Source organism: Erinaceus europaeus, chromosome X (genome assembly GCF_950295315.1).
Source record: "Erinaceus europaeus chromosome X, mEriEur2.1, whole genome shotgun sequence".
In the NCBI taxonomy this organism is placed as follows: Eukaryota; Metazoa; Chordata; class Mammalia; order Eulipotyphla; family Erinaceidae; genus Erinaceus; species Erinaceus europaeus.
In genome coordinates this window covers 63,248,188-63,263,373 of record NC_080185.1, presented here as the reverse complement: position 1 = coordinate 63,263,373, position 15,186 = coordinate 63,248,188, and the positions used below count along the sequence as shown (strand labels likewise).

The following is a 15,186-nucleotide window of genomic DNA, read 5'->3' as shown; positions in this document are numbered from 1 at the left end:
CAGAGGTGTAGACTTGTTAGCAAAGACATATGAGGTAGGACGGGCTACCTTATGGTTTTGTTAATTTATCCTTTCTTAAATAAAAAATAAATTAAAAAGAAAGAACAGGCTACACAGAACAGATTCAGTACAAAAGGATACGGGCGCTGACAGCTTCAGCATCTGAGCATAGTAGTCTTTTCACTTCCTTCTCCACTTCAGGACTGTCAATGAACTGAGCCAAAGGAGAAGAAGGGATAGCAGTAGTGTCAGTTACCACACTCTGCTGTGAAGGAGTGCCCTTTCCCTACATACAAAAGAGCCAATAATGTTTGAGATTAGTAGACATATATCCAACCAGTTGTCTATTTTAAGTAATGCTACTTATGAAGAACTATTGATCCAGGGTCTAGATTTTTGTATAGTAAGCTTATTCCCCCCCCAAAAAAATACGTAATACATTTAATCTTTTCCATCTGCAACTCTCTATCGAAGACCCTTCTCAGAGGCACAAACCCAAGGCCTCAGTTATTATATGCCAAAACCCATGCTAACAACTATATTTCTTTGTAATTTAGAAGTAATTTGGTTTAAAGAATCAGTCATAGACTTATTTAACTTCCTCATATCTTTATTATTAAATAATTTACAATAAAACTTGCTCTTAGCCAACTTTCTCCCTTAAGTTCAGTCTTGAACAATTATCTCCACAAAAACATTTTTTATGTCACAAATAGAAATTAGAACTTTGAGGGACAATAAACAAATGCAAATAACAGCTGGTAGATATGAACCCTGATTTTAAAGAAGTGACTTTTAAAATAAATACCAGATGACATGGATTAGAAAAAGACATAGGGTCAGTGAACAAAACGTATCTTTTATTCTTGTATCAGACTTATATCAGTCATTGTATTAAACAATGACTTTGTTTTTCAGTAAATCAAATTCAGTATATAGGAGTATGGATTAGATGTGAAAAAGATGACTTGAAATTCACCTTTATTATTTCTTTGACTTATTTGAAATTAGTGAGCCGTAAAATAAAACATACTAAGGGCAGATAGTCAGTCATATTATGATTGCCCTACCTCAGCAAAGCTGATTTCTTCAGTCTCTTTGGTATCATTGACCTAAGAAACAAAACACAGTAAACAGTGAAGTTACATAATAATTGCTCTACTTCACTAAAGCTTAAAGAGTTCTAAAACTATTCTTAATTTAGTTTTTAAGTTAGCAGGCATTCAATAAATACTGTTGACTAATGGTATAAAAGCCAAGGCAACCATGTTCATAGACTGAAAGATTCAACATAATAAATCTGTCTTTTTTCTCAAGTTGATCTACAGGTTTAATGCAATTACTATCAAGACGAGCAATAAGGATAGAGAAAGAGAGAAATTGAGGTGGAAGGGGGTTAAAAAGGGAAAGAAAGTCATCTGTGGCACTGCTTCATTACTCGTGGTTTCCTGTTGCAGGTGAAGACTAGGGCTTGAATGCAGGTCCTTGCACAATGTAACATGAACTCTCTAGTAAGTTTGCCAACACGTGGCTCCAAGGAAAATCAGTTGAAAAAAAGGGGGGATAGATAGCACAATTGTTATGCAAAGAGACTGTCATGCCTGAAACTGAAGTCCCAGGTTCAATCCTCTGTACCACTGTAAGCCAGAGCTGAGCAGTGCTCTGGTTTAAAAAAAACAACAAAACTTCACAATCTAGGCTAGGAAAACAGTTCTTAAACTGACACAAAAATAAGACTCTTAACAGGAAAAAAGATCAATAAAATAAATTTCATCAAACAAAATACGTTTGCTCTGAGAAAAACTCTGTGAAGAAAATGAAAATACAAGCTACATACTTGGAGAGAGCTTTTTTTTTGGTCTCCAGGTTTACTGCTGGGGCTCAGTGCCTGCACTATGAATCCACTGCTCCTGGAGGTTATTTTTTTCTTTTGTTGCCCTTGTTGTTTATCATTGTTGTTGGTGTTGTTGTTGTTGTTGTTATTATTATTGCTGGATAGGACAGAGAAAAATCAAGAGAGGAGAAGGCAGAGAGGGGGAGAGAAAGACACCTACAGACCTGCTTCATTCACCACCTATGAAGCGATGTACCCTGCAGGTGGGAGCCGGGGCTCGAACCAGGATCCTTATGCCCGTCGATGAACTCTGCGCCATGTGCACTTAACCCGCTGCGCTACCGCTCAGCCCCCTGAGAGAGCATTTTTAAACCACATATCCAACAAAAGACTGTTGTTTTAAATAGAAAAAAGACTCTCAAATTCAACAATATAAAGATATTTATAAAATGGGGAAAAGTTTCACAAGTGGTGAAGCAGACATGTCACTAAAGTGGAATATATATACATATATACAATATCAAATAAACACTGAAAAGTCTTCAACATCATAAGCATCAGGAAAATTAGGACCACAGTGAGATTACTACACAACTACAAGAATGACTAAGATAAAAAAATAGGGTAACACCTAGCTGATGAAGAAGCAAAATAATTGGATAACATAATATTGCTTATGGGAATGTACAATGGTACAGCCACTCTAGAAAACAGTATGACAACTTCATATAAAACTAAACATTCAACTTCCATATGATCCAGCAATTGCATTCTAGGGTATTTATTCCAAAGATTTGAATACTTATGTTCACACAAAAACCTGTTAAAAGGTTTATTTATAATAGTCAAAAGCTAAAATCATCCAGATGTCCTTCAACGGGTAAACAATTAAACTGTGGCACATACTTAGAAATAAAAAGGAAATGGGGGTCGGGTGGTGGCGCAGCGAGTTAAGCACATGTGATGCAAAGCGCAGGGACAGGCTTAAGGATCCCAGAGTTTGAGCCCCTAGCTCCCCACCTTCAGGGAAGTCGCTTGACAGGCAGTGAAGCAGGTCTGCAGGTGTCTGTCTGTCTTTCTCTCCCCCTCTCTGTCTTCCCCTCCCCTCTCGATTTCTTTCTGTCCTGTCCAACAATGAACGACATCATCAACAACAATAATAACCAAAACAAGGCTACAACAACAAGAGTAACAAAGGGGGGAATGACCTCCAGGAGCAGTGGATTCATGGTGCAGGCACTGAGCCCCAGCAATAACCCTAGAGGAAAAAAAAAAGAAATAAAAAGGAATACACTACTGATACATGCATAACTTTCCGTGTATCTTAATGGAATTATGTTGAATAAAAAATGACATCCTTAAATGTTCCATATTGTAGAGGCTGGGTGATGGTGCATGGTTGAGAGCCTATCTTATAATATGCAAGGACCTGGGTTCAAACCCCGGGTTCCCACTAGCAGGGGGAATGTTTCACAAGTGGTGAAGCAGAGCTGCAGGTGTTTTGCATCCTCCCTATACCCTCTTCCCTCTCAATTTCTGTCACTTTTTACTGGACAGAGACAGAGAGAAATTGATAGGGATGGGAAGATAGAGAGGGAAAGAGACAGAGAGACACCTGGACCCCTGCTTCACCACTCATGTTTTCCCACTGCAAGCAGGGAGCAGGGGCTTGAACCTAGGTCCTTGCACATTGTAATGTGTGTGCTTAACCAGGTGCACCACTGCCTTCCCCCTTCAATTTCTCTGTCTCTACCCAGTAAATCATTTTTTTTAAATGTTACACATTGCAGGATTAAATTTATATGACTTTAAATTTTTACTCCAGGGTTTCACAGCTGAGCAATATAGCACTATTCCTGGGGGACTAATTTTTCCTTTTTAATTCCAGATAGAGTATAGATAGGAGGGGGATCTGGGTGGTAATGCAGCAGGTTAAGTGCACATGGCACAAAGCACAAGGACCAGCGTAAGGATCCCTGTTCGAGCCCCGGGCTCTCCATTTGCTGGGGAGTTGCTTCACAGGCGGTGAAGCAGGTCTGCAGGTGTCTATCTTTCTCTCCTCCTCTCTATCTTCCCCTCCTCTCTCCATTTCTCTCTGTCCTATCCAACAACGACGACATCAATAACAACAACAATAATAACTACAACAATAAAACAACAAGGGCAATAAAAGGGAATAAATAAATAAATAAATAAAATATTTTTTAAAAGAGATAGGAGGATAGATGAACACAGCACTGTTCATGAAGTTAATGTTGATACTGCTCCTACATGATGCCAACTGGTTAAATATAAGTCCTTGAGCGTGGGAAAGCATGCACTCTACCAACTAAGCTATCGCTCAGCCCCTGTATTACACTATTTGTTTAATAAAGGTTTACAGGACATTGTTAACATATTAGGCACACTTTCCTATCTCTCCATGATAGGTATCTGCACACCACTTCTACAACCATCCCAAATCCCTCTTGCCATCATGTACTGGTTCCTCAATGGTGTGGAACTTAAGAAGCAAGGAAAGAAAAGGGAAAACACAGGGTAGCGCTTGGACTGGGTATGGCATACTATACCTATATGACATTATTACAACAAAAATTATAGAGATGGAGATCATATTAGTGACTGTCAGGGATAAGATATTAGAAATATAGGGTAGGAGACAGGTAGTATGAATACTAGAAGGTAAGATTAGGAATCCTTACAGTGATGCAACTGATTAGTGTCTTAACCATCCACATTGATTCACAAGCATATACATAGGGTAAAATTGTATGGGATATCTAAACACAAATGCATACATACCACAGAAGAGTACAAGTAAAACTAGAAAAAAAATTGGTATAGTTGGTGAATTTTAATAGCATCTATTTCCTCTTTGTAATATTGTACAGTTTTTGCTAAAATTTATAGTGGAAAAAAGTGTGGTGGGGAAGTATAAGGTATCACTCTTCAATTTCTCACAAGTGAATATATAACTATTTCAAAATAAAAGAGTTTAATTCAAAGAAGAGTCTAAGTGACAGCACTCCTGTAACTTGCTCAAAGTTCTACAAGTCTGAGATGAAGTTAAGTATGGAACCACAATTCCCATTTCTCAGGCTCTGGATGGGTTCACTTAAGACAAATATGTATTGCAATTGAAAAGTCAAAGTACTAGCAAGTCTCATCGCAGATTTCTACCAAATGATTAGCCACTGAGCTCAAAATCCATGCCTCAGTTCCTAGCACACAGTGCCTCCCATTTAGCTCACACTTTGTGTTTACTGAACATATAAATGATCAAACCGATTCATTCCAATAGCCTGTCTCATTTTTTCCTCCCACTCACAATTCTTTTCAAATACACACAGTAAAAACAAAAACAGCACATAACTAACCTTTTTTGTTGTTTTGCGGAACCTTTTCTTTCTGACATCCTTAAGTGGTGGAGTAACTAAAATAAATTTAACATAGTGAAACACACACACATATAATATATATATATATATATATATATATATATATTCAATGATAGTTACATATGTACTTAATTTGACAAAGATAATGGTCAAACTGTAAGCCACTGATTCACGACATGACTTTTCCTTTAAGAGAGTCTAGATGAATAGTGAATCAAACACTTAAGTGTGGTGACAAACCTGTGGCTCACAATTAATTAGGATTCAGCATATAATCTTATCATCTAGAATGAGTAAGGGCTGGTGACTTACTGCCATGTTTCCAGACATAGGATTCACGTTTTCCCTTTCGATCCTTTTTTGCTCCTTTAGAAGAACTACGTGCTTTTCCCAGAGAAGAACGGTGATCACCATCACCAGAGCACACAAGCATCTACATTTAACAAGGATGAAGATTCTAACTAAGACCACAAATATTAGGCTAATATTGAATCATAACCATTCTTAACCACCAGGAATCTTTAAGGTAATGGAATATTGCATAACATTACCAGAAAAGCAAGTATTACATACATTGGTAGCCATTCACTATCTCAGCTGCACTGTATATGTACTTTGGGGGTATTTATTTGTTTTTTCTTTAAATACCTTTTATCTTGAGTGCTTACCACTGCAGAGAGAATGCTGAAAAAGTTTATTTTGGCATTTTTATTTACAAAGGAAATAAGAAATCAAAACAGAGATGGTAACAGGTAATGTAAATCTCCAGAGGTAACTGCATACTACTTTAGCCCAAAGTTCAAAAGAAGACCTCACTTCTCTGATAATTAGTGACTCTGAGAATTTTTTTAATATTATCAGATACTAATATTTTTCAAATAATGAAAACCACCAATAATGAGGAAAAGGTGATTTGGACAAAATTAAGTAGTGGAAAGTTATGGATCACTCACCAAACCAGAATGTGTCATTATTTCTTTGTACAACTGAGCTATAAATTAGACATGGCAAGCTACTGTTCAGCAAGTGGAAAGAAGCACTGAGTGAGAGGAAGAAAAAAGTGATCCACTAAAGGATGTGAGAACTATTAAGAAAACACAATACCTGGGAAACATCTGCTGTTTTATAAAAAGTTTTTTTATCAGTAGTTTTCAGACTTCCAATAACACAAGGCAAATCAACCAGCTTAGCAGATAGTGAGACATCTTCTACCTGAACAACTGCATGACGTTTACCAGCTGAAGAAAAGCAGAAGAGATTAAAGGTAATGTCATCCTAATGTGTATTCTTTGAAGCCTCCTAATATTTGAATAGTGAAGGCTTACATGGAATGGGGGGGCTGGCGGTAGCTCACCAGGTTTAGTGCGCATAGTACTAAGCACAAGGATCCCCGCAAAGATAGCGGTTTGAGCCCTCAGCTCTCCACCTACAGGGGGTCACTTCACAAGCAGTGAAGCAGGTCTGCAGGTATCTATATTTCTCTCCCCTACTCCTCTCAATTTCTCTCTGTCCTATCCAATAAAATGAAACAAATAAACAAACAAACAAACAAACAAAAAACATGGCCTCCAGTAGCAAAAAAAAAAATGTAGTGCTGGTACCAAGCCCCAAAGATGAACTTGAAGGGGAAAAAAAAAATAGACTTACATGGGATGTACTAGCCCTTTCTTGGGACCTACTTACTACTTCTTGTAATGCTGGAATTGTGCATGGAATTAGTAACTTCCCAGAGAAAAGAAGGCAGAGTTCATGGCACTATTTTCCCAGTCTGTATTAATTGATAAAATTAGCTAAGTTTATTGGTAATGGTTGGGAACTAAATGAAGTACTGGGTTGCTGGAATAGTTATGAGTATTTTTCTATGCAAAAATACATCATGACTTTTTCAACAGCATAGTAGTAGTAAATGCTTCATTTTCCTCCTAAAAGGCAAGCTCTAGTCATTCAAATCCATTCATTTTGACATCATTAGAAAAATTCAACCATGTCATTGTATATGTATGCTTTCAAAGAACTAAGTATTACAACAGTGCTAATAATTCTCCAAATTTACTCTTAGCTTCACAAAAATTATTCTACAAAATGTCGTATGTTGAACACACTAATTTGTATATATATACACATATATGCATGTGCATATATATTAATATGCTAACAACTTTGAATCCTGCTCAGATGCATTAAACATGAGTGTTTTTGACACAAGAGGACTCAAGCATAATCTGACACTATGTAAAAAAGGACACAGAATGATGTTTGACATGATCATTTTTGTATAGCTTAACTTTGAAACAGTGTCATTAGGCATAAATTTTTTGTCTCTAAAGGAACCAAAAAGAAGTAGATAATTTATCTTTGACACTGAGTTTTAGGAACGGTGAATGTGAGTTTTTTTCTTTTGAACTTGTCTATTTTATATGCATTTTTAAGCATGAACTTTTGTTCTTAAAATGTCAGTTAGGGATACTGGAATGGTGGAATAATAGGCCATTTTATTTTATTTTATTTTTATTTTTTAAATATTTTATCTATTTATTTCAACAAGAGAAAGATACACACAGCTCATCTGTGACTTATGTGGTTCTGGGGATTGACTTTGGGACTTTAATCTGCAGGCATGAAATTCTATTACTTAGCCATTGTGCTATCTCCCCAGATGGGCCATTTTTAAACTCTTATATACTTTTTTTGTATAGAAAACTAACATATGTTATTGAGAAGAGAAATATGTATCAACTTTGCCAACAAAAAACCTTCATTCCTCATTTCACTGGACAGTAGAAAATCACAAAGTGTGTATATAGGAGACAGTAGTGTGTAAATCCCACAGTTAACCCCTAACTCTCCCTAATACATTCCATGATAATTACCTCAAGTATTATGGTTTTTACTTCCTTTCCTCTTAAAAGAAAAGATGGGCATGAGTTAAGCTCTCAGAGTACATAAAGGTAGAGACTATAGTTTATTCTTTGTCATCTTTAGCATGTAGTTAGGATCTTTCCACATAGCAATCCATTTAAAAGCTATTGTTTGATGTATGGTAAATGGATAATAACTACTTACGAGATAAGTCAATTTTTAGTTTATCCTTCATGGAGGCATTTCTGGAATGTATTATTTTCCTCACAGTACAGGCATATTCCTGAAATGGTGTCAAATTGAAAAGTCAGCAAGATAAATTATCTACTGGACAACTGATACAGTAAATATGTCATAAATAGTTCTATGTTAAATAATCTTAAACATTACAAACATTAGGAACAATGCATGTACCATGAGATACCATGAATTATATAAATGTGTATCAAGCTGATTCTAGTCTTATTGTCTTGTAATAGATACATATATAATCTTCTCCTAGGTATACATTCTTGCCTCTTACTGGTAGCCTTTAGTGGTAGTTGTTATGAAAAGGCTTAGTTGCATTTTATTGTGTATTAATGAATCCTAGCTGGAACAATAATTTTCAGAAGTTCACCCATAACATAGCTCTCTTAGACTGAAGAACAGTTCAATACAAATATCAATTGAGGAAGAGACCATAACATTTTGTTGAGATGGGCTTCCACGGTCTTGCATGGTGATGAATTCACAGGAGATAATGTTGGTCACTCTGACACTTCTGAGGTTGCAGGAAGAATTATAGAAGAATCTTAGCTGTCCACTGAAGAGGCTATTAATGTCTGTGGTAAGTGAACTATTTCGTCATTGGCATAGCTGTCTGACAGAAAACCAACCCACATAATAGGTGTATGTATAGAATTGCTACTAGAGTACACACTAGGCTAGGACTAACAGAGTTTGATTCTTAGGGAACAAATGTTCTCAGTATTTATAGCCTACTTTAAATAGAAATGCTACAGAATTCAAGCTGACGTAATTTTATGTACTTGTGAGGTATTCAGTTTGATAGAAGGGTTTCTTACCGAAGGCAGACGCAATATAAATTGGTTCTCCAGATCGCAAGGAGGCTCATCTTCACGTTTACTCATCTCTTGTTTTAGTTGTGTTCATGAAAACAAAAACAAAATCAAGTCATCAAAAGCCACCTCTTGCTCCCTCTGTTGACCATTTCTTATAGTACTGGTTAAATTTTACAAAGCGGTCTAAGCATAACCCCCTCTGGAATGATGTGTATGAACATGGTCTAAAATACTTTATCTGAAGTAACTTGAATATTGCAAAAAGTTGCCTGTTCTCCCCTTCAATATGTATATTTCCCAAAAGCTAATCACAATTACATGATAACAAGTGGGCTGTCAGAAACAATCTCATTTTCTTTGTTTTGGAGGGAAGGAGGGAGAGAGAAAGGAGAGAGAGAGAGAGAGAGAGAGAGAGAGAGAGAGGGATTGAAGTAAAGAAAGGGGGGATATGAAAGAGACCACAGTAACAAAGCTCCCTTCAATATTGTAAGGGCTGGACTAGAATCTGGATCATGCACATTGCAAAGTAGAACACTCTCCAAGTGAGCTATTTCAACAGCCCTAATTTTGTACTAAAAAACTCTCAGATAAAGCACTACAGTTCATCATCACAATGGTGGCTACCAAAGAAAATTAAAAATCTCAGCAGGGAAGAATTCCCAACATAGAACAAAAACAATGCAAAAAAAACTGGCTGGCATAAATGTTTTATGATGATCTGAAGGAAAGAACAACTTAATCATAAAGTGTTCTTTATTTCATTGAATGAGTTAAACAGCTCAGATTCTTACAGTTCTATAGCCAGTGTCCAAAGCTCCGAATTACCTTGAGGGAAACAGGCAACCAGCTTTCGCTGCTAGGTGATCTATATGAGTACACTTAACTTTGGAGGCTAGAAGCATTTCTGAAGGGGCAGTACAAAAAGCTCATGATGAGATTTGATCAGTGATACTGTAAGCTCTTCATGTTCCGGATACTATTCCATCTTAGGTCTATATTTATGTAAAGGAATCTTAACCTGGATCCCTTTAATTTAAAAAAGCCACAATCTTTAAACTCTCCTCTAAGTTAACCTTTAAAATCTCCTCTGAGTTAATCTTTACTTCAAATCATATTTTATATCTATTTGTTATGTATCTGTACTGTCTTTCATTGTAGGCCTTAGGACACACACTTCTGAGGAATTTTTTTCTTAAAGGTGGAAAGAAAGCAGCACACTTGGGGCTAGTTGGTGGTGCACATGGTTGAACGCACATGTTACAATGCGCAAGGACTCTGGTTTGAGCCCCCAGTCCCCACCTGCAGGGAAAGCTTCACAAGTGGTGAAGCAGTGTTGAAGGTGTCTATGTCTCTCTCCCTCTCTATCACCCCCTTCTCTCTTGATTTCTGGCTGTCTTGATCCAATAAATAAACAAATATAATAAAAAATTTAAAAAGAAAGCAGCACACATATAGAAAATGACAGTGTTTTCATACATTGAAAGGACATCGAGTTATAAAATCCTATACTTTAAGTGAGAGTAAAAGCCCCAGTTAACATACAATTGCTAAATTTATTAATTCTGTAACTTATTAACTCTGTAAATTATTAACTAGGCTCTGACTTTTGAGTCTGAATATCACTTCAAAGCACCAGAACCTTTTGTTTCCTGGCACCAGGGCTACTGCCTACAATATTTCTCCGCTCTCAGCAAAATATTGATAGTCTTAGAGAAAGAGAGAGAGAGAGAGAGAGAGAGAGGAGTGACCATTGCTGTTCCACTGGGAAAGTATCCCCTGTGCATAAGGTGGCTATTGCTGGAACTCGAATCCTTGCATATGGTGAAGTGCTGCACTCTGCCTGGTAAACCATTGACCAGCCAGCAAAACAGTTTTTTAAAAAGCACAAATGAGTGTGAGATCTTATTATGGAGCAATCACTCACCAGTTACAATCTTGGTAATTTAGTATGGTTTGAGAAAGTAGTATAAAGCCATAGTAACTACAATAGGAGTTATTAGTGGAAAAACAGATACCAAAGAGGTAAAGGAAAAAGGAGAGAAAGCAATCATCTATGATATGCATAGATTCTCTCCCAAATTCATAGTCATACAAACAAATGCAAAAAAGTACATGAGACATAAGAGACAAGGTTAACTTAAAATAAAGGGAAGATCAAAATCTTGGGGCTGAGTGCATTGCTTAATGAACCAGAGCCAGAAGAATTTAAGACTGGACGCAGAAGCAAAGATGGCTTGGAAAACGAGCTACTAGGCAAGATTTGTCAGATCGGTAGCAACTTTTAAATTTCTCATTAAACCTTAGAGTGGAGGTGGGGAGCAGCAAAATCATTGACTAGGATAATGCACTGCGTTACCATGTGCACAACCCAGGTTCAAGATTGACTTCCATCATACTACACTGAGGGAAGCTTCGGTGCTGTCATCTCTCTCTCTCTCTCTCTCTCTGTCTGTCTTAAAGAAGGTGGAGAAGGAGGAAGAGGAGGAAGAGGTCAGGTGGTGGAGCACCTGGTTAAGTGCACACATTACAATGTGCAAGGACCCAGGTTCAAGCCCCTGATCCCCACATGGGAAAGCTTCACGAGTGGTGAAGCAGGGCTGTGGGTGTCTCTATCTTCCCTTCCTCTCTCAATTTCTCTCTGTCTATCCAAAAATAAATAAAATAAAAATACTTATAAAAGAAAAAAGAAAATAAATAAACCCAAGACTAGGACATTTTGTTCACTTATATTTTTTTAAGATTTTATTTGTTAATGAGAAAGATAGGAGGGAAGAACCAGATACTACTCTGGTGCGTGTGCTGCCGGGGATGGAACTCAGGACCTCATGCTTGAGAGTCCACTGCTTTATCTGCTGTGCCACCTCCCAGACCACCAGATTTGTTTTTAGTAGATACTCCCAAGTTTCTCTTCAAGAAGGTATTAAATAGGAATGGCAAAATAGCTCACTTGGATAGTGTGCTGCTTTGCCATGTGCATAACCCACATTCAAAGCTGGCCCCACAGCACTGAAGGAACTACTTGAGATGCTAGAGATCAAGCTTGAAAACTCAGGCTTGAGACTCCAGTGCCTTATCTACTTTTGCTTCTGAGTTGTGTGTTTATTTTTATTTTTTAATTAATTAAAGATATTCTAGGGGGCAGGCAGTAGTAGTACACCTTGTTAAGTGCACACATCACAGTGCACACTTAGATGTCTTTTTGACAGCGATATGAATGAATGTAAGAATGCAACCATTTTAGAGAAGATGGCCAACACTGTTCTAAACAAATATCAATCATTTTTATTATGTACTATATACATGAACGTATTTAAGACAAGACATCCTTTTTTGTTTGTTTGTTTTATTTTCCAGCAAGCACTCTTTAATATCAAACCAATCAGGATCACCCGCCACCGCTCAACCCTCCAGCACCTTCAAATTCGAATCACAGCTAATGGGACAGCGGTTCGCAGCCCGAGCCTGCAGAAGCCTAAAGTGAGATGTTCTCAAATTCATGGGAATAGATAATCTCTGGAGGTTACAGTCACTCCATCCTCGCCGCCACTGGGGCACAGGGCTTCCAAAGGAAAAGCCTCGTGCCTCATCTTTGATGCCATTTCCCGGGGAAAACCAGGTGCTCTTCACACTTGTAGGCAGGCCAAGGAGGGAAGCGTGTTGCTGGCAACGCTGTGACTGCATCGCTCTGGGGACAGGCCTCACATGCCCCTCCGCTAGCACCAGGAGTTGAGAAGACAGCCTGGTCAGAACCTCTCAACCCCAGCTGGGGTGTGCTAGTGGGCTCCTTGCTCCTGGGAAATTGGCAACAGGGCGGAGCCCGGGCGCCTCCTCCTCTGGCCTGGCCACGCCCTGGCTGCCACTGGCAGCTGAGCCAAGAGAGCGGCCCCTCCAGGCTGCCGCCAACCCAAGCTCCACCGGCAGAGGCGGGGAGACTGGGTGGTTGGACAGAAGGCCCGAGGGGGCAGACTCGGCTTTTATGAGGGAGCCCCTTCCACAGTGTCAACTTTTCGGGCAGAGTCTCAGCACCACCGGTACTGAGGACACGCGGCGGCCATCCTGTCAAAGTACTTAACGGTCACTAGCCCACTAGAATCCTCTAGGTCGGGCCTGTGTGACTCTTGGCCGTGTTCCTTCACCTGGGTGACAAACGCCACACCACACCAACAGAGGGACAACTAGAATTCCCACCCAATCTGCTTTCCCATCACTAGTAACCCCCTTGTCAGCTTCAGATGTACTAGATGGTATATGCTGAAAAGCGGGGCACAAGAGGTGCTGCTGATGTATTCCTCCTAAAGGGATGGAAATAAACTACCAGCTCCCTTCTCAAATCCTTCACTTGTGAGCACACAAACAGATAAGACAAACTTAAGATCACTTACCTTTCTCATCCGGTGGGATTTCCACAGGAGGGTTGGCAGCAGTGGGGGCACCGCTGTCAGTATCACCTTGGGCACCTTGGTCGGCACTGGCTTGGGCGCCATTGTTGGTGACTTCAGTAACCTGGTCGTTGGCAGCAGTTTCGGCGCTCTGATGGCTGGCAGCTTCAGCCTCATGATCCTCAAGAATTTGAGGATCCTGGGAGCTAATGATATCTGGTGTTGTAGTTGTTACCAGTGACTCATCTGACGGATTGGAGGGCTGGCCCTCAAGGCACTCCATGATCCGTTGGTGGGTCTCTCTCTCTCTCTCTCTCGTCCTAAAATGGCTCCCAGTATCGTCATGTGACCTGGAACGTTCTAGAACTTTTATAAAATGATGACAGAAATATGCTCTTTAAAGAGAAAACGACTAATATTATAAGCATTACTGATGTCTGTTAGATATATTATAACAGTGAGATGTCTACTATTTAACTCTAATTTAAATTTAGCATTGAAGAATGAACATTTTCAGAAAACTTGTATAATAAATTCCTCTACACGCATAGGGCTTTGTTTATTAATTTATTATATTTCAGTAGCACTAAATTCTCAGAGCTACATAACTACGTAAAATCACCCTGATCCCTCTTAGAACCCACCGTCTAACATTTAACATTGTGTGATAGAGCTACATTTAGGGCTATAATACAAAATAAACCAATGAAACTAATTTCCTATAGAAGTTTCTTGAAGGCATGTTTATATCAAAATAATTACTGACTGGTTATGGTTGGAGGGGGGCACAACTGTGGTGATGGCTGTGGTTTGCAGCTACACCCATACAATCTTTTTTAAAAAAATATTTATTTATTCCCTTTTGTTGCCTTTGCTGTTTTATTGTTATGATTATTATTGTTGTTGTTGTTAATGTCATCATTGTTGGATAGGACAGACAGAAATGGAGAGAGGAGAGGAAGACAGAGAGGTAGAGAGAAAGATAGACACCTGAAGACCTGCTTCACTACTTGTGAAACGACTCCCCTGCAGGTGGGGAGCCGCGGGCTCAAACCAGGATCCTTATGCCAGGTCCTTGCGCTTTGCGACACCTGCGCTTAACCCGCTGTGGTACTGCCCGACTCCCACCCTCATAATCTTCTGATCTATTAAATCATTCTTGAATCACTAATAAAAATAGATCATTGAAAAAAGAAAGCAATAGTGATCCACAATAATGACTCAAAGGTCAATTCCATTTTCAGTAACAGATAGCTCAGGGATTTTGTATTTTGACTTCTATGCTAATGTGAATTAGATAATTAACTCTCCTTATGATGACTGTTAAGAAGCTCACAACCACAATGCTAATACACTTTTGATGGATGTAACCTTCATTGGAAGATGTTGATTTTTATATCAGCATATGACTTGAATAACCACACTCTCTCATAATTCCCTGATTTATATATTTTAAAAATTTTTTAAAAATATTTATTTATTCCCTTTTGTTGCCCTTGTTTTATTGTTGTAGTTATTATTGTTGTTGTTATTGATATCGTCATTGTTGGATAGGACAGAGAAATGGAGAGAGGAGGGGAAGACAGAGATGAGGAGAGAAAGATAAACACCTGCAGACCTGCTTCACTGCCTGTGAAGCGACTCCCCTGCAG

The 15,186-nt window shown here is 38.6% G+C and overlaps 1 protein-coding gene across 1 annotated transcript in view; it reads right to left on the bottom strand.

Annotated features, from left to right (window-relative positions):
* Positions 1-13,817, bottom strand: part of TAF7L (TATA-box binding protein associated factor 7 like) — a 34,043-nt gene extending 20,226 nt beyond the window's left edge. The window contains exons 1-8 of the mRNA XM_060183299.1: positions 13,538-13,817; positions 9,159-9,226; positions 8,296-8,374; positions 6,337-6,470; positions 5,545-5,665; positions 5,212-5,267; positions 1,071-1,112; positions 142-286 (exon numbers count right to left, since the gene is read on the bottom strand). Coding sequence (XP_060039282.1) covers positions 142-286; positions 1,071-1,112; positions 5,212-5,267; positions 5,545-5,665; positions 6,337-6,470; positions 8,296-8,374; positions 9,159-9,226; positions 13,538-13,817 — 925 coding nt within the window. The remainder of the gene's footprint in view (positions 1-141; positions 287-1,070; positions 1,113-5,211; positions 5,268-5,544; positions 5,666-6,336; positions 6,471-8,295; positions 8,375-9,158; positions 9,227-13,537) is intronic.
* Positions 13,818-15,186: the final 1,369 nt, after the last annotated feature.